This window comes from Meriones unguiculatus, chromosome 17 (assembly GCF_030254825.1).
Source record: "Meriones unguiculatus strain TT.TT164.6M chromosome 17, Bangor_MerUng_6.1, whole genome shotgun sequence".
Taxonomy (NCBI): Eukaryota; Metazoa; Chordata; class Mammalia; order Rodentia; family Muridae; genus Meriones; species Meriones unguiculatus.
This window is the reverse complement of record NC_083364.1, coordinates 86,772,968-86,798,971: the sequence shown is the minus strand read 5'-3', so window position 1 is coordinate 86,798,971 and position 26,004 is coordinate 86,772,968. Positions and strand designations below refer to the sequence as shown.

At 42.5% G+C, this 26,004-nt stretch overlaps 1 protein-coding gene across 1 annotated transcript in view; it reads right to left on the bottom strand.

The window, feature by feature from the left end:
* Jam2 (junctional adhesion molecule 2) overlaps nucleotides 1–24,378 on the bottom strand; it is a 60,104-nt gene extending 35,726 nt beyond the window's left edge. The window contains exon 1 of the mRNA XM_060370677.1: nucleotides 23,923–24,378. Within this exon, the coding sequence (XP_060226660.1) occupies nucleotides 23,923–23,989 (67 nt within the window). The 5' untranslated portion in view covers nucleotides 23,990–24,378. The remainder of the gene's footprint in view (nucleotides 1–23,922) is intronic.
* Nucleotides 24,379–26,004: the final 1,626 nt, after the last annotated feature.

Here is a 26,004-nt window from a genome sequence, read left to right as displayed (position 1 = left end):
GGAGAGAGGGCAGGATGGCAGAGACACTAATGGGCAGGTGTTAAATTACAGTTTCAAAAGGAGCAAAGAGTTGTGGTGTGCTATTTATGACTACAGGCAGCAACAACATAGTGTATATTTTTAAAAGCAAGAAGAAAGGCTTCCTGAAGTGTTTGTGGCAGAGAGATGATGTTTGAAACAATAGATGTGTTTAACCTGGTATAGACATTGCACAATGCATATATGTAACACAATATTGCTTGTAACATTGCAGGTTGCTTTTTTATGTTTTTACGTACCAGTTAAAACTAAGTACATGACATCTACAAACAAACAAACAAAAAACTTAGTCCTTATATAGTTTCCCACATTGTTCTGCCAATTCAACTGTTTTTAGTATCTAAGAACTTTTTTTCTTTCTTTTTCTGTTCAAATATATGCACAGAAAAAGGTTAAACCAGGTGTGATGGTCCTTGTCTGTAATCACTTGGGATACGGAGGCAGAGGGATCCAATCTTAGGTCATCCTCAGTTAGACATCTTCAAGGCCATCCTGAGCTATAGAGAACCCTGTTGTGTGTGTGTGTGTGTGTGTGTGTGTGTGTGTGTGTGTGTGCGCGCGTGCGCGTGCACGCGTGCGCATATGTGTCTGTGTGTATATACATGTGTGATTAAAGTGTTTGTGCATGTAATGTGTGTGAGCGTGTGTGTGGTGGGTATGTGGGTCTCTGCGTGTGTCTGTGTGAATGTGAATGTGTGTGTGTGAAGGTTTGCTTTATCCCAGAAGTTTGAAACCAGCATGCACATACTGGAAGCACTATTAAATTCGGTGTGGTTTCTTCTTGCTGAGCCATCTTGCCAGGACAAAGTGGAATCTTAAAGCAAGACTCGTTTCTTTAGTTTTTGAAGCAGAACCTTTGTATTTTTCCTGGGCTGGCCCCAAACTCCTAATCCTGCAGCTTCTTCAGCCCCTTGAGCTAGCATTAGAGCTATGTTCCTGGTGTATTGGAACTATCTTAGGTCTTCAGAAACTCATAACCAACTGAGAAGGAGTGAGATCAAGTGTGAGTCATTTCACTTTGGATAAGATACAGTGTCAGTTCCCTTCCAGGTAAAGTGAGGCTAACGATGCCTTCCTTCACTGGTTTGTAAAGATTCAATTAAAGTCCAAAATTGCCTAGTTCTCCTCACTGTTTGATGCTTTTTGTACAATGTTGTTATGCAAGTTCAGTCTTCCAAAGTGAGTCCACAATAATCACACACTAGGATGAACTATCAAAATGACAAATTGTTAGGTTTATGCTTTTCTTTTTTCTTTTAAGAATGATCAGATTGTAGGGGAGGAGGACCTCCTCTATCAGTGGATGGGGGGAGGAGGAGGACCAGGAAGAGATGAGGGAGGGGGCTACAGTCAGGATACAAAGTGAATAAATTGTAATTAATAATGATGATGATGATGATGATATACAAGTATAAACAAAAAAGAAAAAGGATGATTAGGACAATTTCATTTCAGTGGCTACTCAGAGTGGGAGGGCCTGTGTTTAAAAGCTTTCTCCTTTTTAATTCTTGTTATGACATGTTTTGAACAGTTACTGTCTCTTTGGACTATTTCAGCACCTGGGAAACAGAACTTATGACAACGCTGGCCTCCACACTACCTTAACAATGGTCCTCTCCTCATTCATCATGCTCTCCACACTCTCAGCACTTAGACCCAGGACAAACACTTTTCTGCTCTTCCTTCCCATTGATCCTATGGTTGTCTCCTCTTCAATATACACACTTCTTTCTGTTCTCAATGATGTGATCCAGACGCCTGACATAAAGCACCAACAGATGCCAACAACTCGTAAATATTTGTCCCTCGTCTAGACATCTTTGCTGAACTCTGGGCTCAGTTACGAATGTCTATTCAGCCTTGCCACTTGAAGATTTAAGAGACATTCCAAACCCTATATCTAAATATTATCTTCCAAGCCTATTCCACCTTTACCACCCCAGAGTGTGACAATCTAACTGCTGCAGTTGCTCTGGCCAAAACTTGGGCAGTTTTCCTTAACTATTCCACTTACTGAAAACAAATCCTATCTGTCAGTGAGCTCTAGTCACATCACTTTCAAGGTGCATGTCTAACCTGGATGCTTCCCACTGCTCCCACTCCCACCACTAAGTTCTGAACATCAAAAGCTCCTGCTGGGACTACTGCAGTAGCCTGGGCCTTGCAGTCTGCTTCCTTCCTCTCATCCCAACACACTGGCTGCAGCGGCCCCCTGCGATGCTGTCCATATACTGACCCATGTTGGCAAAGAATGCCTTCAGCGACTGCACGCCACGTTCTACAGTCATGGCTTCAGAGCACCTTTCTCACTGAGTTTGTTTCCCACATCAGCTGAAAACAAAGCTTGGAAATGAAAACGTTTTTGTAATGTACAGTGTATATAAACTTCCACAAACCCTAAACATCGATGCAGTGTATATAATTTGCATATGTTTATTTTAATTCATTGGTTCTTAACTATCAGAACTTTTCTGTGTTAAGGGAGAAGAGCACTAGTGTATGCACATGTGTGCACGTGGGTGTGGAGGGCGGAGGTCAACATCTAATGTTGTTCCTCAGGAGCTGTGAACCTTGTTTTTAGAGAACCAGTCTCTCACCAGAATCTGAGCTCACCAACTGAGCTAGAATGGACAGGCAGTGAGTCCCAGAGATCTCCCTGTCTCTGCTGGACTGGGGCCAGGATTACAAGAATGAACCACCACACCTGACTTTTTACGTGGTCACTGGGAATCAAACTCAGGTCCTCATGCTTGCATGTAAGCACAATTGAGCTACCACTCCAGCCCAGAAACTCTCTGTGAGAGATGCTGACTGCCCTCTTTCAAACAAAATATATTGATAACATTATAGATAATAATGTATATATTCAAAAACTAAATGTGAAGTTTCTTAATGTTACGTAGAAATAGAACGAAAAACAGCACATATTTTAATTAATAAATGCTCATTCATGGGCACACCAGAAGACACTTAGAAAGTTGTACCTAAATTTCATCAAGAGGACCAAAAACCCTTCCAAATAAAATTAGGAGCCTTATTACTTCAGATATTAAAATAGAAGTTTGTATATTTATTCAGATGGGACTACAAACATTGCTTCTCACTTAAATGGTGCAAATTATAGGCTTAGATAATTACACAGCATTCACTTACATGAGCAGGTAGTTGGATTTGGAAAATCATGAAGATTGAGGACAAGTGAGGGGAATTCTTCATTTTGATACAAAAATGAGCCACAAACTGCTAATTAACAGCCCTGGCGGCTACCCTGTAACTCCACAGCACCTACTTATCACAGTGACAATCTAATAGTCCTAAAAAAACACAACACCTTCTCTTTTTAAAAAAATTTAATCATTTTAAGATTGACTTTTTAAATTTTAATTTTTAATATTACCATTTATTACAATTTATTCCATTTGTAGCCCAGCTGTGCCCTCCTCGTCTCCCCCCAATTCCACCCTGCCTCCCTCTTCTTCCCCTATGCTCCTGCCCTAGTCCACTGATAGAAGAGGTCCTCTTCCTCCTTTATTTGACCCTAGCCTATCAGGTCTCGTTGGGAATGGTTGCATTGTCTTCCTCTGTGGTCTGGCAAGGCTGCACCTTTTTAATGACTTATTTATTTTCATTGTATGTGTATCCAGTGCCCATGGACACTGGATCCCTTGGAATATGAGTTACGGTTGGTTGTAAACCCCCATCTGAATGGTAGGAACTGAACCTCCATTCTTTGCAAGTGCACTTAACTGCTGAGCCATATCTCCAGCCCCCAAATTTATTTTTATTTGAGAACCCCATACGTGAGCGCTGACTCATACTACTCCTGTCTTCTTTTCCTGTCCAACTGCTCCTATGTACCCCCAAATTCATGATCTCTTCTTCAACTATTATCCTTAGCTGTATATACAAATGTGTGTGTACATACATATGTACATATATGCAGAGAGGTAAATATAATCCGCTGGGTCCATTTAATGTTGCCTGCATGTACAAATGTCCAGGGGTGACCCCTTGGGATTGAATAATCTATATGGAGCTTGTCCCTGTAGTAGACTAATTTTCCCTCTTCAGCGGCCATTGACCACATGTGGCTTATGTAGGAACAAGACCTTATGGAATTTCTCCTGTTCACGTTAGCATGTCAATTGGATAGCACTCACTCTCTTGTTGATAGCTCCTGATTTAATTCTTGAACATACTTTCACCTAGAAAACCTTGAATGTTTTGTTTTGTGAATTTTTTTATACCTACATGGTAATATAACATGACTTTAAAATAGTATTATTATTTTTTTTAAGGAAAACTGTCCTCCTCACTATGCTCCATGGGCTCTGACTGTTTTCACAACTATAAAAAACACACCGCACAGGACAAAGGACTTATTCATGGCCACTTTTTGTACAGTTTGAGGTTTTTTGACTCTCTTATTTTCTGTCTGACCTCTCTGGACTTTTAATTAGTCACTGCTCCAAATCTAAGCCCAACATAATTCCTTCTACTAACAATGTGCTATAAGGGATCACAATTTCAGCTGAGAAAATATAAATTTTCATCTATATGACCAGGATAGTTACTATATATTTCAGTATGTAATTTCTTCAAGCATGTACTATCATATTTCTTAAATTATCTCAAACCTCTTTGAAATCTTTAAGGAAGTCTTTGAAAATACAAACATGCAATGAAATCATACCCTGAGTTTCTCTACTTTAAAAGATGTTACACAGAGACTCATAATAATTAAATTACAATAATCTGGACCCAAGTTATAAATCCTGGACACCACACTTTAAAAATAGTTCCAAATACTTTCTGATTTATACTGTTGTCATAGAAACCAAAGCTGAGGAGTGGCAACAGACAAAAGACATTGTGAAACAGGACCAAGGGAATTAGTGAAAAAAGTTATCCTTTGTTTCAAAATACAGCTTGTATCCTCCCATCAGAGAGCACACTGCAATTGTAAAAATTTGCACATGTATAGACTGCCCAGAAGAAGGGTGGAGTGCCAGCGAGATAGCACGGATAAAGGCATTTGCGTGCTTTAGTTTGATCCCAAGAGCCCACACAGTACAAGGAGAGACGTGCACACTCATACACACACGTCATAAGAAAATTTTGACTTTGTTTAAGAAAACAGTAAGAGGTGCCACGTGGTGCCGGCGGTGGAGCACGCCAGAGACGACTCCTGCCTGGCACCATGCTCAATACACCCAGAGGCCCTGGGCACCACTAAAGTGAGCAAGTAAGTGGAGGAGAAATGGGAGAGAAAGAGACGTGGACGGGTGTGTGCACAGTGAAGGGAGGCAGAAGGGACACTCTAGGATACTGAGGAACAGTCTGATAGGAGTGGCCTTAGGCCTTGGTGAGTTCCTGGCCAATGCTGCCACCAAGGACCATGTCTGGGTCTGTTTGCCTGCAGCAGTGCGGGTCGGTGTCGATGTCCATGGCCCATGTTAGCACCAAAGGCCATGCAGATGTCCCTGGGCTGCGCTGCTGACAGGGTTGTGCAGAACTGGCCTCACCCTTCTTCTGGCCGGTGCTGGAAAGCTGTCAATCTGACCAACTCAGCTACCACCCTGGCCCAGATGAGGGCTTTGAGTTGGCCCATCCCAACATCCATCCAGTCTGAACCGCTGGAGCATGTGAAGGGGCAGGTCCTCCAGAACCAAAGCTGCAGGATCAACAAAGGATATCCGGATATCTGAGAAGAGTCGCAGTGACGATCAAATGTTGATAGTGGAGCAGAAGCCAGAGGCCTCTAACCAGGCAGTGACTCACTGCAATGAACATTCGCAAGCAAAGCTGTTTGGGCAAAATATGGTGTGTGACACACCACAGCTTCAACAGTGAGATTCTGATTGTTTTCTTTGTGTGTGTGTGTGGGGGGGGATAGGCTGCAAAGATGGAGGGTGGATATAGAGGGATGGGGAGATGAAGGGGTTTGGGGTGTGTGGTGTGAAATTCACAAATAATCAATAATTTTTTTTTACAAAAATATTAACTTTTTAAATGTGTATCTTTAATGTTTTTTTCTCCTTCCTTTTAAAAATAATCTGCGGTCCTGTTAGACAGCATGATTGAATAATAAATCTCTCAAAATATTGGATGTGCTTATATCTGGAAACTCCATTTAGTTAACTATTTTCCATAATAAAAAATATTATAGGTGGCTTGTGCTTATGCTTCATTTTGATGTTGCTTTGAGATTGGTTTGAGTTGTGAGCATTAGAAAGCATTTATATACGTTGAGACAGCTGGGATCCAAACACACTTACTGTCCAAAATTATTTTAGGGATGCATTAAGATATTTAATCCATTTACCACAGGCCTAAGTAGAGTGCCCTAGTACTAGGACAAAAAACACAAGTCATGCTTGCAGTATCCCTGCGGGATTCTCATGGCTGGCCAAATAAATCTACATGTAGAGAGACAATGACTCCCTTTTGCCCATTGCTTTCACACTAACAAAGGGACACCAAAGACAAGCACCTTCCTTTCCCTTGAAATCTCAGCCTTCTCCCTTTCCTTATGCTTTCCAGAATAGTCTTCATAGTCTGCTCTCACTTGTGAATCAGTGAGATACAATGGTTCCACATGCCCAACAAGCATGCTAACGTGAGCTGATACAGGATGCAGATCCCCCTGAAGGGAATTCTGAATAGTGGAACACGTGTTAATTTTGCTTTCTCTTTGCCTCTAATCCTCTGGTTGTTCCTTACTTCATTTGACCAGGCCTTCTCCTACCTCCTCCCTGGCCTGCAGATGAGTGACTTCACAGATTTCCTCTCACGCCACCAGGACACTGGTTCTGTGAGTGTCCTATATCTCTGCACACTTTCTTGCTTGTTTCCACTCTTCCATCTTCTTTAACCAAGTTTAGTCCCTAGAGCTCAAGTTTTGTTCCTGATAATCATCCCAGGTTCCCGCCCAGAGGGCTTTCATATTTCTGATAGTGATTTATCACATTAACACAGTAGGTGTGCATAGACAGCCACTTCTCATCCTCTTGTGTCACAGTCAGTAGGGCCGGAGACCCAAAGATACTGCTCCAGGCTGCCATCTCAGGTGAAGGTAGGATTCTGGACTTCACTGTAGAAAATAATTTCAGAACAGGCCAATACAAAGTAGTCTTGGAGGTGATGAAGAGATTTTTAACACAGATTTAAACACAAGAGTGTGGGGAAGAGAAATGCTCAGGGGGGAAAAAGAGCCACCCACATATGATCTCCTCAAAAGAGAATGGTGCTTGAGGTATCTTAGCCATAGCTGTATATGGTGCCCCTCAGGTTATGTCTTGAAGGATTGCTGAGACTCCCAGGGCCCCTTTGCCGTAAGTGAGATTATAGGGTGGCTTCAGAGGTATGTTGGATAGCATTGCAGCCTGAAAACCTTGAGTCACAAGAATTGCACAAGGGCACTGATGTTGATGTTTCCCTTGAGGTTCCTAAAAAGTCACAGGTTTACATCTGGGAGAGGACAAGGGTAGTATACACCTAACCCGTAAGCATTCCTTGCTGTTTTGGCATTTATATTGGAAATACCTCTGCAAAAGAAATACTGTGACTTTAGTGACCTTTATAGCAAATATTCTGCTGGAACTCCTGGCTCTCGGTTTTTAAGGCTTCAGCCACACTCTCCTAGGGTGAGGGGCTCCTCTCCTTCCCATGTCTTCTTATTTTTCTGCCCTTATCTTGTCTCATTTCCAATAACCCCCATAGTTTCTGAAATAGAAGAGTGTTCTTTCCTCAGTCCTTATATACACACGATGTGGTCTCTCTGGTTCTGCACATTTACAGCCTTAGAACCACTATCTCTACTCTATTGGTGCCTCCTTACTGCATCTAACCAATTACTAAATCTCAATTTCTGTTGTCAGTGGGCTTTTGGGATTATTGTAATTACTGATATTGATATGGCGATCTCACGATGCAGCCCGAGGCTGCCCTCAACTCTGTGATCCTCCCAGCAGCTGGGGCTGCAGTAATGGAATACAATACCTGGCCAATTTTCACTTGTACTAAACCAGTTTGGACAGTTGCCACTTTAATCCTGCATCCCATTATCTCATGCTTTATTTATCTCCATTACAATTTTTTTCCTCCCCAAAGCAAAAATTATTATTTACCCTTAATTCTATTTTTCCACATTGTGTCACTCTTCTAAACATGCAGAAACTTCCTGTTGCGATTGCACCAAATACAGACTTTATAGCATAATATGCAAAAAAAACTCCACAAGTAGAAAAAAAAAGTTTTTTAGAGTTGCCTCCCCACTGGTTTGCTTCCTGCCAAAACCCTCTGTGTTAATCCACAAGAATCTTGAAGAAGACAGTTTGAAACTTAAAAATAGAATGTGTTCATGTATACACGAAATAAACTTATCAGACTAAATGGCACATTTTTCCATTCAGAAATGTTAAGTTAAATCTTAGAAACCAACAATCACCGTTAAATAAAACTCTCTTATTTTACAAATAAGGAAAACAAATCCACATGAAATAAAGTAACTTTTCTAAGCCTATATACCGCAATTACTAGGAGCAGAACTAATTCATTCTTGGAGTGCTAGTTCTATTTTATTGATATTATGCTTTTTGAACAAATTTACATTTAAAGTTAATGTATAAAGATGTTCTTTGTATTCAAAGGAGATATCTAGTGGAGCTGTCCTACAATCTGTTTAGATTATTAATTTAGTAAAGTATAAAAGGGCATGCATATATTACAAATATATTTGATGAGATTAATGAATGTAAGAAGTGAAGGTGATTCTCACTACCACCCCTGACTCTGAGACAGCCATGTCAAGATGACAGGAGCAGTATTCCTCCTAGTAAAAGAAGGCCACTGCCCTCTGCAGAGACGACTTATCAGTGTAACAGCTTTCTTCTATGCAGTCAGTGTTTCTGTACTCACTTCCAAAATGGTCGTTTGTTTTCTAGTAGTTAGAAATGTTTCCCTGCTCATTCAAGTCCACATTAAAACAAACAAACAAAAAACAAACAAAAAACAAACAAACAAACAAAAAACACCTACTCATGAGTGTTCTTACTATTAATTAGAAAATTTTAGTGTCTTCAAACTGAAGATAAATACTTGAAGAAAGAAATTATAAAAGCAAGAGAGATATGACTATTTATTCACACCATTAAGACTCTGGGTATATTTTCCATGAATGCTGGTGCAATCTTGTGTTAACTATAAAAGTGAGAGGTAATGGAGGAGTCAGTGAGGTGAAACTTGTTCCTTTGTTCACATCCCTTGCCCATGAATTCACAGTGTATTTGGGGAAAGTGGTGCCCAGTGTGGAAATAGCTTCTGACATAAATGACTGGAGAATGTGTACATGTTGCTGACACAGGCTCTAGGCTGCTTCTCATTTGGCAGCTAAATGCCTTTACTTCTTCCATTTTTTTTCTCCACATAACCACTATCTTCTTGAAGGCATTTCTAGGAGCTAGTGTCTTCAAGGTTAAAGCAAATGTGTCAGATCACGTTGCATAAAGAGCCCAAAAGGAGCAAGGGAGGCTGCTTAGTAGAGTGCTTGCTGTGCAGGCATGAGGACCTCAGTTCAATCCCAGGCCTGTGTGAAAAAGCCAGGCCTGGTGGTAGTAATGTCAAGACTGAGGACACAGGGCAGGAAGATCCAGGGGCTTGTAGTCAGGAGCCAAACTTTCCTACTAGGGGAGCTCCAGGCCAACTGAAAGAGTCTCAAAAATCAGGATGGACAGCTCTTGCTGAGTGTTTCTTGAAGTTGACTTCTGGCTTCCACAAGCACATCACACATGCGCACCCAGAACTCAAACACATACACACACAAGAGAGAGAGAGAGAGAGAGAGAGAGAAGATGTCCATATGGAACTTGACATTAAATTTTTGAGTATTAATGAATTTGAATATAAAATCAGCTATGCCAGGAAGTACGAACACTTTAAATGTGCTTGAGTTTATGTCAACTGGTGGGTGTATTCTGGCCTTGTAGACTGCTGTATTTCCTTTCATTGATCAGAAGAGCCAGAGCGCTGACAGGAAAGGCTTAGTCAAACTGTCTCCATTTAACAAACCAAGAGGAAAATTTAAGATTTTTTTTTTATATAAATCAACTTTCTAATATTCAACTTTTCTTCTTATCAGTCTGTTCATGTCAAATGCACTGTCTGATCGGCAGTTTTATTTTTAGAGGATCAGATGTGAAAGCCCCTTTCGAAAGGAATGCAGTGAAAAGTATAACAACAAAAAGATAATATGTAGTGAGTACTAATGGCCTTCGTCCTAAATCCAGAATCTTCAAGTTCTAACTGATGATAGTATTCTGGGTATTATAAAGGAGTTTTATTTTTCTGTTAGTCTGAAGTAGACCGAATATATTTTAAAAAGCACCTCTTGGGGCCTGGAGAGATGGCTCAGAGGTTAGGAGCACTGGTTGCTCTTCCAGAGGTCATGAGTTCAATTCCCAGCAACCGCATGGTAGCTCACAACCACCTACAATGAGATCTGGTGCCCTCTTCTGGCCTGCAGGCAGAACACTGTATATATAATAAATAAAACAAACCTTAGAATTAAAAAATAAAAACATTACTTAGAAATAATTCGTGTTTGTTTGTTTTTTAATATAGACCACCCTAGTGAAGCTATAGATTTACAAATACAAATATTTCATATGTTTCTAGCATGCCAATGTCAGTTCATTCTTGCTACTATGGGCTTAGAAAGCAGGACTCTGTGTTGTCATACAACAGAAAGGTGACCAAGGTCCCCCAGGTCTTTCTTTTCTTCCTTCATTTTCTTTGTATCTCTTTTTGTTCTTTCTTCCATCCTCCTCTTTTCCTGGTCTCCTCAGACCTTTTATGTGAGAGCACTAATCCCATTCCCCAAGGCTGTTCCCTCACAACCTACTTATGTCTCTCTTAGTGGTAGCACTGGGATTAGTAATCAATATAAACATGGGGGGAGGGGCCCTTAAGACACAGGACTCACTCTGACCAGTTTCTTTTGGCTCTTAAACCAGCTGTGAACTCACTGCAGCTGTGTTACCTGCAGAAGACCCTTGCAAGCTCAAAGGACTCCTGGGTACATCATACAATAGGGAGGGTCTCAGGAGTCTCCATCCTTCGCTGAGCAGCTCCAGTTGAAAGTTGCTAGGGGAGGAAGAGTCAGATTTTCTTCAGGGGTATGGCCCTTGGCAAGGTGTCTATGCTTCAGTAAGTAGCCTTACACTCATGTATGGGTAGCACTAACTGAACTCAGTGGGTTGTAAAAATGATTAATAATTAAAAAAATAATCACATTTAAAGATTATTGCCCCAGACGGTGATCCTCCCCCCTCCCCCAAGCATTCCAGTGCCCTCAGACAGTTGTTCTGGGGGAGTCTAGGGATGTACCTCATCTCAGTATTTGGGAGACAGGGAGTTCATCAGTCATGTGGATCTGAGGATGTGTTTTGTCCCATGCTAAAGAGCAGGCTGATTCCAGAAGATGTTATGGACATTTGACAAGAAAGCCTAACATCACTACTAGGGATTTGGAAACAAAGGCCACTTTATCAGACTTATCTTTTATCTCTTTCAATAATCTTTTGTCAATTCTGGGACACAGCTTTCTATAATCTCAGTGTCAAAGAGATTAGACTAAAAGAAAGGAGTCTGAGTCCCATGGCTCAAAGATTATATTTCCAGCTCTCCAGCATCCTTTGTTTAATTTCAGACACTTGCCCAGACAGGGACTGTTGATTTGTGTGAGTTTGTAGCCAGTATAAGTAACCAAGTTGTGTGCTTCTACAATTAGACCACCAGTAAAATGTCTTACAACTCTGAAAGGCAGGCCAATGAACACATATTTTTTTTCTAACTCTAGAAGAGGTGATGAATATTCTTGTCAACTAGCTTGCAATTAAAAACACCTAAGGCATTGGCGAGTGTGTGTGGCGGGGTCATTTGCTGAGAGGATTACTTAATGGAAAAACCCATCTTGAATATGGATGGCACCATTCCACTGGACAGAATATAAAAGGGAAGAAGGAAGAAAGGACTAGTGGCATTCTCCTGTCTCTACTTTCTGGCCCAACATGATATGAGCTATCAGGGTTTATAAATTTTACAAGTGTCTTAGAATTTTTATCAAGAAAAAATCATGTAATTTTATGATGCAAAAAAATAAACTTCATCATATATTGCATGTCTATATACCATGTGTGTCTTTCTGCTTCTGGGACAGCTCACTCGGGATGATCCTTTTCAGGTCCCACCATTTACCTGCAAATTTCATGATTTCCTTATTTTTCATTGCTGAGTAATATTCCATTGTATAGATGTGCCACAATTTCGGCATCCATTCTTCAGTTGAGGGGCACCTGGGCTGTTTCCAGCTTCTGGCTATTACAAATAAAGCTGCTACAAACATGGTTGAGCAAATGTCCTTATTGTGTACTTGAGCCTCTTTTGGATATATACCTAGGAGTGGTATGGCTGGATCTTGAGGAAGTGCTATTCCTAGTTGTATGAGAAAGAGCCAGATTGCTTTCCAGAGTGGTTGTACAAGTTTACATTCCCACCAGCAGTGGAGTATGGTTCCCCTTTCTCCACAGCCTCTCCAGCATGTGTTGTCACTTGAGCTTTTCATCTTGGCCATTCTGATGGGTGTAAGGTGAAATCTCAGGGTGGTTTTGATTTGCATTTCCCTAATGGCTAATGATGTTGAGCATTTCTTTAAGTGTTTCTCTGCCATTCGATATTCCTCTACAGAGAATTCTCTGTTTAGCTCTGTTAGACATGTAATATATGATGAGTCTACTGAAATCTGTACATCTAAAGAAACTAATCAAGAGAGAGGACCCTGACTAAAATGCTCAATCCCCATCCTGAAAGGCAAAGAGGAAGGACATCAGAGGAGGAAGAAAACAGGAAACAGGCTGGGAACCTGCCACAGAGGGCCTCTGAAAGGCTCTGCCCTGCAGACTATCAAAGCAGATGCTGAGACTTATGGCCAACTGTTGGGCTGTGTGCACTGAATCTTATGTAAGAAGTGGGAAATATTAAGATATAGAGAGGACAGGAACTCCACAAGGAGAGCAACAGAACAAGAAATTTGAACACAGGGGTCTTCCCAGAGACTCATACTCCAACCAAGTACCATGCATGGAGATAACCTAGAACCCCTGCACAGATGTAGCCCATGGCAGTTTGGTGTCCAAGTGGATTACATAGTGATGGGAAAAGGGACTGCCTCTGACATAATCTGATTGGCCTGCTCTTTGATCACCTCCCCCAAAGGGAGGAGCAGCCTTACCAGGCCACAGAGGATGACAATGCAGCCACTCCTGATGAGATCTGATAGACTAAGATCAGAAGGAAGGAGAGGAGGACCTCCCCTATCAGTGGACTTGGGGAGGGGCATTCGTGAAGAAGGAGGAGGAAGGGTGGGCTCAGGAGGGGAGGAGGGAGGGACTTATGGGGGATACAAAGTGAATAAAATGTAATTAATAAAAAAATAAAAATAAATAAACTTCAGGCTACACACAGACAGACACAGACACACATGTCGTTCAGGAAACAAACCATTATATGGGCACAACTGAAAAGATCTCACGGCTCCAATACATTTATCCAGTATGTTATTATTTTTTGTGATATAAATGGCTGCAGGTTTAGGTTTACTGAAAAAAAAATAGACACTTGAGTCATAGTTCATTCCACTGAGTCACTTCTGCTGCTAATCAGAACCCATCCCTATTTTAAAATACCTCTAGAGCAGTTTCTGAAACATAAACACCACCTTCCCCTTCAAAATTAGCACTTCTCCAGCAGCTCACCACACTCCCTTTTTATTTGTGGTCATTGCTTCTTCTCTGGTCTCTTTAAATAGCAGCCATTTGCCCTTGTCTGTGAATCCTAGCTGTCGCTGGTGTTCTCGCTGGGTCTGGCACACACCCTCTTCCCTGGACTTTCTAATTGGATCTAGGCTGGCATTTTCCCCTGCTTAGCTCTGGTCACTGGTTTGAAAGTCTACTTCCCTCAAATGTGCTAATTACTTTCTGCCATTATTTGTTTTTGTTAGTAGATTGCTTCTATTACATTTTGGCAAAAGTTTTTTTTCAAGGTTTCTCTATGATGTTATTGTGAGTCCCAAGTGTGAGACCTAACTTTGCACAGGGGCTTCATTACTAACAAAAATAATTTTTAGTAGGAAGGTGACAGCACTATATGCATTCTTCACAGAATAATCTTACTTTCTGGAGGATGCAAAACTGATTTTAAATTTGTTTGTTTTGATACATGATCTCAATAGCAGCCCCAACTGGTATGGAACTCCTTTTGTGGACCAAACTGGCACAGAATGGATGGCAATTTCTCTGTCTCAGTACACAGAACCTTGCTTAGCTCTTTTGTTTGTAAAGAAACTACATAAATACATTCATATTTTACTGGAATGGTTGTTGTCTATTTCATGAAACTGTATGCAAGAACTTAAGAACAATTACCTGTAAGTCATACAACAGCAGTCAGGAGCAGCAAAGGAGGCCTAGCTTCTAGTTATACTCTTTCCACATATGTGACCTTACCACATGTATATGTTACTTTACATACTTACTATATGAGTAAATGAGTTACTAAGTCTTACTTTTATGTTTGGCTTTGTCTGCAGTAAAATACGTAGCAGGTCCTCATGATGGGAAAAAGTTCTAAGAAGAGTCCAAACACTTCAGCATACTTGAGAGTAAGCAAACTGACCAGTCCAAGCAAGAAGGGGACTAGGTGTGGTGTCTTCACTTTCTACAGCGTTGTCTGAAAAGCTTGGCAACAGAACTCGCTTGGATTCCAGGGTATTTGCACAGGCATAATGAGATATCATAGGGAAAGGGTCCAACTCCTAACATAAATCTGTTTCTATTCTATCCCATATGTAACTTATAACCCAAAAGTAATTTATACGCTATTTTCATTGTACCTGCGTTCACTGTAGATTCTTCTATTACTCAAAAAGTTACAGAATTTTCAGCATTGGATTTTTTTCATATCAAGGAGTTCAGTGTGTAAAAGACAAATTGTCCTTCTGGAAAAGGGCAATGTTGATAACTAAAACAAAACAGAAAATCTTATACAGCTAATTAAAAACTTGGTGTTAGTGATGAGAGAATGAGAAACGAGTGAAAGAGAGAGAGTGAGATCCCAATAAAGAGCCAAATTTCCTGCCAGTTAAGATCACAAGGACTCTTTCTCAGAACTCCTGGAGCCAAGACAGTGACCAGCTAGAACTGTACTCTTGAATACTGCACATTCACAGCACTGGGTCAGAGCAGTCCTTTGTTCAAAGGCTCGTAAATTGTAGAAGGGGTTCAAACCAGAGAACACTTCCTGACCAATCCCTGGGAGTTAGAAGCAACACCCCACCAAAGGCTGGAGCTTGGTGGTCTTGCTGGCTGAGCTGAGGAGACATCTATTTAAACATGTGGATATTCTTTCTCTGTCTCTTATGTGCATGTGTGCCTGTGCACATCTATTTAAACATTTGGCTATTCATATTCTGTGTGTGTGTGCGCGTGCATACACACCCAAACACACACATGTGTGTGCATAAGAGGGAAGGAGAAAGGGAGAGAGAGAGAGAGAGAGAGAGAGAGAGAGAGAGAGAGAGAGAGAGAGAACACATAAAATAAAATAACCTTCCTAAGGGTGGCAACTCGTGGAAATTCAGAAACATTTAAACAAATGCTGAAGAAAGATAATCCCGGGGTGAGAAAGGGCACAAAAGGAAAGAAGGTAAATACTGACCAAGGGCTAATGCTTCATATCCAGGGGACTGAGAAGTAGCTCAGTGGTAGACCTAATGCTTTGCATGTTCCAATTGATAGATTTAATGCCCAGAAAGGAAGAAGGAGAGGGAAAGAGGGAGAGAGAGGGAGAGAGAGGGAGAGAGAGGGAGAGAGGGAGAGAGAGGGAGAGAGAGGGAGAGAGGGAGAGAGAGGGAGAGAGGGAGAGAGAGGGAGAGAGAGGGAGAGAGGGAGAGAGAGGGAGAGAGGGAGAGAGAGGGAGAGAGAGGGAGAGAGGGAGAGAGAGGGAGAGAGAGGGAGAGAGAGGGAGAGAGAGGGAGAGAGGGAGAGAGAGGGAGAGAGAGGGAGAGAGAGGGAGAGAGAGGGAGAGAGAGGGAGAGAGAGGGAGAGAGAGGGAGAGAGGGAGGAGAATCATAAAGATTCAAGTGTAATTTGTCAACTCCCTCATTAAATTTAATTACTTTTCAAATGTAAGACAATTCTCTGTGGGCATGTAAGTCTGTATCATAAAATATCATAAAATGTAATAAACCATTAAGAAATAATTACAGAAGCAAGCGCCCCCTTGGCAGCCACCCCTACCTGTGCGTCCTCATATACCACCAGTATGTCCTCTTCCAAATGTAACTTCAACTGACCACATGTGTATAATAGGTCTGGCTGGCTGCTCCCGTTTTCTAACTGGGTCAACACACTTAATTCTCTCCAATTGCCATAAGATTGACATCATTATAGGGATTATCACCACCACAAATGAGTAAACAGGTAGCGAAATGACGAAGTTTGTACCAGGTCACACAGCTGGGGAGTAAGCGCAGCATCACAGAACATTTTGCAGTGCATGTGTGTGCGTGTGTGTTTACATTTACTTACTATTGTTTGGGATGCACGCTCCTTTCCGGGTTAATTTTTTCTACAGTACAGGTCGCAGGAATCAAACTCAAGACTTGGCAGCAGGTGCCTTTATTGGCTCAGCCATCACTCTGATAGTATATGCTCTTTACCACTGTACCATGCAGTCAAATGCAAAGCAGGAATATAGCTTTATATCACCATGAATGACACTCTACAGCTGAAGGTTAGATGTCCCTTTTAAGATGTTCTTGATGGTGACACTGACCACACTGACCACACCCCAGCAGTGTATTCGCACAACCTATGAATGTTACTTTACACCATAAATAGGGATCAAGGCTGTGGTGGAACTGATGCTGCTAACCAACTGATTTGAAACAGACATGTTGGCCTGAATTACTCAGACGGCACAGACAGAAGGGTGGGAGCCACAGAGGCAGTAGCCTCGAATTGCTGCTGGGCTTTAAGATAGATGGTTAGGCCCTGTGATCACTTTTAGAAGTAGACAAAGCTGAGAAACAAGTGCTTATTGACAAATTGAATGTTAACATAATGGATTAATGTAGTCTTATGGCCTTTGTCTTCACAGCAATAGACAGCTTATCATTTGGGTTACTTTTCTGAGTTCTGCACTTGAACACATAAGGCCTTCCAAGAAGTATTACTCAGCTTTAAGGCTTCCATTTCTAGCTTTGCCAAAGGAAACACCTGACCCAGTCCTAATTCCTCTTCTCTAAATTCACCCTCACTTCCCTCTGAAGAATGGGCTTAGCAATCTACCACTGACATCATGTGAAAAAAACAAACAGCCAGACAAACAAGTATTTGATTGACAACCTTAACAGATCCCTGGTGGTCTTTGACTTAAAAAGAAAGAAAGAAAGAAAAAAAAAAAGCAGCTGCTGCCTATTCCACTGCAGATAAGCCTGTTGGGAAAAATCCAGCACAAGGGAAAGTGTGTGGGTGTTTCAAATCCCTAAGCCCCATTGGGATGGATCTACCCCTCATGTACAGGTGAAAGGGTAAGGGAGAGTTCTTGACGAAAGAAAGCTCACTGCTCTGCTCAAGGCGGGAGCTCTTGTTTGAGACCTTTTGAAATGCAGCATCTGATACCGTCTTTAAGTGGTGGTCATGTCCACCAGCAAACTCCCATTTTGACCTTTATGTTCTTAGCTAATTGAGACCTTACCAGTCTCAAATCACTCCTTTCCGCCAGTCGATTGTGATGTTTTGTTCTTGACAATGTTTACAAAAGGCAGAAGTTTCCTGTCTATGATGTTATGAAGGATCCAGACCTTTTTTCCCTCTCATAGCCCTGATCACTTTATGAGATATTACAGACTTGTGCCAAGTGGCTGGCTAGGGGTCCACATCTGAAAACCCAGCTGCTATCAGCCTGTTAAGTGGCAGAAAGTGCTCTCTGAGAGCTCCCAATACTCATGAGAGTCCCATTCCCAATGCTGAACACTCATACCTCCTGTTTTATTTTAATTTTATTTATTTTTTTAGAAATAACAACCTATTACCTTATAGAAATGTGACACTCCAGGCAATCAACATGAAGCTGGTGCTTTGTGATTTACAGTATTATTATTAATTAGTTTACCCTGTCTACTATAGCCATCTTCCCTACCTCATCCCGATCCCATTCTACAGTCTGGACATTTGTGTCTACCAAAGTCACATGGAAACCTGACTGCCAACATGATAGATTGCATTATGACATGGGACTTAGGGGATTAGGTCATAAAGGAAGCTCTTGCAAAGAAGATTACAGCCCTTATAAAAAGGTCCCCAAAGAGCTGCCCTGCCCCATCTACCATGTGAGGATGTCATGAAGAACCATATATGAACCAGACACTGGGCCCTCATCAAACACTGCACATGCTCTTGTCTCAATTGTCGATTTTCAGCTTCTATAGCTGTGAAGGAAAAAAAGAAACACTTCTTAAGAATAAGCCATGCAGTTGATGATATTTTGTCAAAGCAGGCTGCGTGGCCTAAGACGTCATCTGATTGGCAGACACATGCTCACATCTACTATGAACCACCACGTACTTTGTTCAGTGATGGCCATAAGAATGGCAGTGAAATATCAAAGAACCCTTGCCTTGCTGGAGAAGGAAAGACAGTGTTTATAGTCTGGATAAGTGTTCTCCAAAGACCTATGTGTAAAAAAGGCTTGGTCCCTGGCCAAGGCGTGGGCCTTGGGAAATTGTAAAACCTTTAAGAGGTGATGTTTCCTGGACATTTACCTACCACTGGGGGTGTGCTCTTGAGGAATAGGAAACCTTACTCCTTCCTGTCTTTTGGTTTCTTATAGGGACAGAACTCTTTTCCTTGTGTTCTCCATGGCTCTCCGTGTCAACAAAGCTGCAAAAGCAGAGGCCAGGCACAGACTGAAACCTCTGAAACCTGGAGGCAAAACAGACCTTTGCTCTTTCTAATGTGATTGTTCTACATACTTTATTTCAGTAGCTTGTAGGAGAGCAATACATCACTTAAATACAAAGTAAATATCCATAGATCAATAAATGATGTTGAATTCATGCTTTAGAAACAAAAATCACAACAAAAAATTCCCTGGACTACCATGAAAGACATTAGAAATTGACAGATAGTAGAAAGAATGTGATACGTATGATATAATTACGCATGGTTAGGTTGGGACAAAAGGTCTATACAGCTATATTTGAGAGGAATATTAAATGAGTATGTGATTTCAGCATAAGGGATGATCTAGTTATTTAATAAATAAAAATAGTAGTCTACTATGAACTAAATATATTTATGTGTTTATTAATAAGCTCATGCTGATATTAAAATAAGTGATTAAATAAGTGAATAAGTTTGAGAAGACACATTTCTGATGCATGAAAATTCCAAATAGTTTATGAAGAAATTTCACGCTGAAGGAGATGAAACACATTCCTTCGTGTGTGTGCACGCGCTATGTGTGTGCGAGCACATGTGTGTGTTCATGCTATGTGACTGCTTATTTCCAGCCCTTACTTTCTACTCCTGAACCCCACTGCTACCCTCATTCCTTGGTTAATTTTGGATATAGTCTTACTATAATTCAGGTTGTCCTTGAATCCTTTATGGCCTTGAAAGAACCTTTCGTTTCCCGCCTGACTGCTGAGATGATAGTCATGTACCAGCAAGCTAGCCTCTGTCTGTGAGTGTGACTTTCCTCTAAAAAGGTATGAGCTGAAAACATCGACTTCCCTCTAAAAGTATAGTATGGAATTGAGGTCAAAACAGTAGAGAACCTGTGGAGAAACCCAACACATACTGCTTCCACCAAGCAATGAAGGTTGATGTCACAGTGATGGGCCACGTTGCCATACTCCCTGGATTAAGACAGGATGAAGACGGCACTTTCCCCTATGCTCTTCCTCCAAAATTCCTATGACCTCATCTAACCACAAATAAGCATCTGAGATAGACCAGTTGAAGGAAATTTTTTCGTAACACATGGTTTTAGTTTTTATTATGTTATGAACACACTAAATATTGCTTGCATACATACATGCATATATATGTATGAGCCTCAGAACAACAAGGCCACTTTTGGTCTGTAACCTCAACCATCATGACCTCAATCAGAATGAGAAGATAAATTCTTACAGTCTTTTTGATCCCTCCCAACTATAAAGGCCTAATAAACTACAACTACTTAAATATCTTGTTAATATATATTTTTACATTTGGGCCATATATTAGTCCATATGTGTTTTCAGTTGAAGGAAATTTAACAGCATATTTGACCAGCACCTGACAGGGTCATTAAAAAACAAGGGGTGTCTGAAATGCTGCCACAGCCACGAGGAGCATAAAGGAACATGACTATTGAGCACAATGTCGAATCCCAGATCAGAAAAGTACATGCCATAGAATGAGAACAGTCTGAGCAGAGCATTCCATATGACACTGAGAGGGTAGTGATGTATCAGTGGACAATAATGGTGGCAACTGGCTGTGGAATATATGGGAACTTTCTATACTACTGTACTCTTATTTTTAGATCTCAATTGCCTTAAAAGTCTTAAAGCAAAGGACACTGTCATCAGAACAAAAGGACAGCCTACAGATAGGGAAAAGATCTTCACCAACCCTACATCTGACAGAGGGCTAATATCCAGAATATATAAAGAACTCAAGAAGTTAAACACTAACACCAAGAAATCTCATTTAAAATGGGGTACAGAGATAAACAGAATTCTCAACAGAGGATTATAAAATGGTAGAGAAATACTTAAAGAAATGCTCAATGTACTTAGTCATCCAAGAAATGCAAATCAAAAAGACCCTGAGATTCCACCTCACACCCATAAGAATGGCTAGATCAAAAACTCAAGGGATAATACATGCTGGGGAGGTTGTGGAGAAAGGGGAACCCTCCTCCATTGCTGGTGGGAATGTAAATTTGTACAACCACTTTGGAAATCAATCTGGTACTTTCTCAGAAAATTAGGAATAGTATTACCTCAAGAACCAGCTATACCACTCGTGGACATATGCCCGAAAGATGCTAACCCATACAACAAGGACATTTGCTCAACTATGTTCATAGCAGTGTTATTCATAATAGCCAGAATCTGGAAACAACCCACATGTTCCTCAACTGGGGAATGGATACAGAAATTGTGGTACATTTACACAATGGAATACTACTCAGCAATTAAAAAAAAAAGGAAATCATGAAATTTGCTGGCAAATGGTGGGAACCAGAAAAGATCATCCTGAGTGAGGTAATCCAGACACATATGTTATATATTGATAAGTGGATTTTAGCCATATAATATAGGATAAAGATACTAAAATCTATAGTACTAAAGAAGCTAAACAACAAGGAGGACCCTAGGGAAGAGGGTGAAACTTCACTCAGAAGGGCAAACAGGGTACACATTGGAAGTTGGAGAAGACAAAGAACAGGAGAGAAACCTTCCACAGGGGACCTCTGAAAGACTCTACCCATCAGGATACCAAAGGAGATGCTGAGACTTATAGCCAAACTTTGGGCAAAGTGCAGGGAACCATATGGAATAAGAGGGAGATAGACCTGGAGGGGACAGGAACTCCACAAGGAGACCAACAGAGCCAAAAAAAAAAAAAAAAAACAAAAAAAACCTGGGCCCAGAGCGTCCTGCAGAGACTGATACTCCAACCAAGGACCATGTATGGAGAGGACCTAGACCCTTTGCTCAGAGGACACCCATAGGCAGCCCAGTTTCCAAGTGGGTTCCCTAATAAGGGGAGCAGGGGTTGTCTCTGACATGAACTCAGCGGCTGGCTCTTTGATCACCTCCTCCTGGGGGGTGCAGCCTTCCCAGACTACAGAAGAAGATGATGCAGCCATCCCTGATGAGACCTGATTGGCTAGGGTCAGAAGGGGACGAGGACCTCTCCTATCAGTGGACTAGGGAAAGGGCATAGGGGGAGAATAGGGATTCAAAGTGGGATACAGATGGGATACAAAGTGCTTAAATTGTAATAAATAAATAACAAAAATGTCTTAAGGGTACTAAAAGGAACACTCTTGAGATGCCAGACTTTCTGGCACTGGGGGAACTCTGCCAGAAAAGCAGTGTGGAAAACGCCCCCCCCCCCCCCAATTTATTCCTTACATGTATCGGGATTTGCCAAGTCCAGGGATAACCTAGAAATTGAAGAGCTCGTCCATTTCACAGTCAGTCAGCCTTTGCTCGCGTCTAGAAATTGAAGAGCTCGTCCATTTTACAGTCAGTCAGCCTTTGCTTGCGTCTGGGTTCTTGACTGCAATTTCAAACTGCACCTATAGTCTTTATTTTGATGACTGAATAGGAATAACAGAGAAAAACTCTTTCTTTCTTTCTTTCTTTCTTTCTTTCTTTCTTTCTTTCTTTCTTTCTTTCTTTCTTTCTTTCTTTCTTTCTTTCTTTCTTTCTTTCTTTCTTTCTTTCTTTCTTTAAGTGAGCAATTCTACACCAGCCACACTGCTGTTAAAGTGAGACTTAAGAGCTCAGAGGAGCACACAACTTTGCCAGCCGCAGTTCTGCTACACTTCCTGCAGATTTCAGCTTCCTTGCTGGTCTTCATCTGAGTACGCACGAGTGTTCCGATTGATACAAGCTGATATTTCAGAAAGCATAAAGGCTTCATTGTGAATCTTCAACTTCCAAGCTTGACAAGTCCCCTTCCCCGATACAACAGGCACCCTGCCCGGGCTCTGAGGGACATTCCGCTTTGTGAGCTCACACCACTTTGGGCATGGTCTAAGGGAATCTGAGAAAACGCCTTAATATTGGGGCTTTGAGACGTTCATCGGGCAGGATAATTTTATTAATTTAAATACTATAAGTACTGTGACTGGAACTTGAACGTCAACAGTAACATATACCACCCCCCCAAGAAAGAAAAAACATAACAAAAGTTAACATGGCATCAACAACAACAAGATTTCAGCGCTAAAATTCCATCGTAACTTTTTTTCCAGTTTCCTAAAAAGTTAACGCGAAAAAAATAACATCAAATTTCAAATCACATTAGCCCAGCATCCGTGCAAATCCTCTTTGAAAACAGCCAGAGAAACTGGCTTTGGGACGCCTCGCCCGCCACGCCAGCTGCCAGCTCCTCATTCATCTCCTGCGCCTTTCTAACAATCTCCCTGCTGGCTGGACGTCCCCCGAGGACGCGGCAGCTGGCTAGAGTGGACAGACAAGACTTCTCTAACTAGGTTTTGCAGGCAGAGAGGCTAAAAGCTACCGTGGCTCAGCAGCCTCGGCCTTGGCCCACCATGGCTTCTAAAGTGTTCCACTAGCACCTTGCCGGGGCAGCTGGGACTCCGCCACTGACCCCTTGGCCGCTGGTACTTGAGAGTGGCCTTCCCTAACCCGGGATGCCATCTTCCTTGGGCTCTTTGCATCTTAAATACTTAGTGAGTTTTTGCATTCTGATCACGTCCCTGTGTCTTTGGAAACTTCCTCCGACTTTGCAAGGAGATGAGAATCTAGAGTCTAGCAGGGACCCTTAATTTTCTTCAACTGTAACTGACAAAATCCAACACTATTTACAAGACACTCAAGACTTCGGTCTCCCCGCCCAGAGCCTGCCCGCTTCCAGATTATCCTTCCTGCACCCAGAGTGCAAACCCTCGTGCCCCGGGACAGATCGCCAGCCCTGAGCGCCATGCTTGCAGGCAAGAGTCCCGGGGCTGGGATAGCCGGACGGAGAGTAGGTAGGAGGGTGGCGAGGTGGAGTTACCCCAGCGACTTACAGTCCAGGGCGACCATCAAGTAGTGCAGCAGCAGCAGCATCAGGAGGCCTCGGGGGCTCCTCGCCATCTACGCGGGAGCCAGCTGGCTGCGTAGCCGAGGGTCCCCCCGCAGGAGCGCGACAGGCAGCGGGGGCCCCCAGCACTTGGCGGGGCGGCGGAGCAGAGAGTGGGTCCCCGGAGAGGTGGAGGCAGAGAGGCGGGATCTGTGCGGATGTCAGTCTCTCCGGTCAGGGGTGTCTCCACTGGCTGCCGTGGGACGGGTCCTCTGGCCCTGGGACGTGGGGTCTCGGATGTTCCTTCTTTTTAAGGGTGGGGAGGCTTGAGGAGAGGGCGTGGACGCGGGACGCGGTGTCCGCAGGGTCCTAAACGAGGGGTGCGGGAGGCGGCTGCCCGAGGGAGAGCCCTGCAGGTCGGTCTCCGCCCCCAGGCTTATCCGCTTTGTGTCTGGTCCCGCGCTGGGCTGCCAGCTGTCCCCAAGGCGAGGGGCCGGGGGGGGGGGAGGGGGGGTGCAGCCGGGTGGGATGGGCACAGTGGTGTGTGTGTGTTTGTATCAGTCTGTCTCCCCACGTCTCTATTTCTTCTCGGCGCAAAAAAAGCCTTTCTTTTCAGTGTTTTGCCTAGCGTGGGAGATTTTTGGAAATTTTCTACCTAGTGGACAAAATCGCTGGGAAAGCGCTCTTAAAGTAGAGTTGGTGAGCTCAGCCTCAGACTCTGGAAAGGGGCGCTCGGGGAAAGGGGCTGGGCAGCCATCATTCGTGCCGCCAGTCAGGTCCCAGATTTTATCATCAGCATTGGCTTCTTCTCGGGTCAAGGTTTTTCCCCTTAGAGAGTTAAGGTGTCTTGTGGGTTCTTGGCTTTTCCGTTGTCATCTGGAAGTTCATCTGATGGTGTGAAATATTTATCTTGTTTCTTTCCCGTTATGTAACTGCCGCCTGTGGAGTTTTCCACATGTTAAAACTCTACAGCTGCCCTTTTGTCAGGTTTATTTTTGTCTCCTGTGCTTTTAAAAGGGAAATCCATTATGAATGCCCCAGCGCGTGCTTTAAAATTGACCGGCACTTTCGGAAGCGCGCACTTGCAAAGGCGATTTTCACATTTGTTCCCCAGAACTGATGTCTGGGGCGCTCAAGAAAATTGACCTGTCTTTGTAAAGGCCGTTTTCAGGTGAAGACTTTTTTTTTTTTTTTTAATGGATCGGCTTAAATAAGGTACGATAATGAATAATTGTGTGTAGAAGACAGCTGATTCAATGGTGGACTTCCAAAGAATTGAGCCAGCCTTGCGGACAAAGGCTAAGATATACTTAGATATGTGGAGCTGTGGAGAATGAGGCATCCCCACTGTTGCCTTGGCAACAGTGACGAAAGCCTTGTCAACCGTGGGGAAGAGGAGGGGGACAGAGGACCCCTAGGGGCAAGAAAAGCAAAGTAAAAAAAAAAAAAAAAAAAAGGCAAAAATTTTGGAGCTGGTTCAAGCAAACAGTAGGAGTGTCATCCAACTTAAGGGTCATGCATGGCCTGTGCTCCGAGGCAGGTCAAGTCAGTCATCCTCAACAAGCCAATTAAAAGCGCCAAATTAGCAGTGAAGTGCTGGAAGGATAGTTCCCCCACCCCCTTCAGAGCATTGTCTGTTCTTCGACAAGACCGGGGTTCAATTCCCAGTACCGACATGGCAGCTCACAACTACCTCTAATTCCAGTTCCAGGAGATCCAACATCCTTACACAGACCTACATGCGATACACATGACATAAAATAAATAAATTTTTAAAAAGTAGTGAAAGAAGGGGAGAGAAAGGTTAAGAGCTCTGGCTGCTCTTTCAGAGGATCCAGGTTCAATTCCCACCACCCACATGGCAGCTCACAGCCGTCTGTAACTCCAGTTCCAGGGGATCCAACACCCTCACACCAATGCACATAAAATTAAGTGAATTTAAAAAAATACAAAAGAAGAAAGAAAGAAAGAAAGAAAGAAAGAAAAGAGAGAGAGAGAGAGAGAGGTATTCAATGTGGCCATCTGGCAAGAGGGACATCAAGATGCAGTGAACCCCAAGTCTGTTTTTGGGGTCCTGAAGGGAGATGAA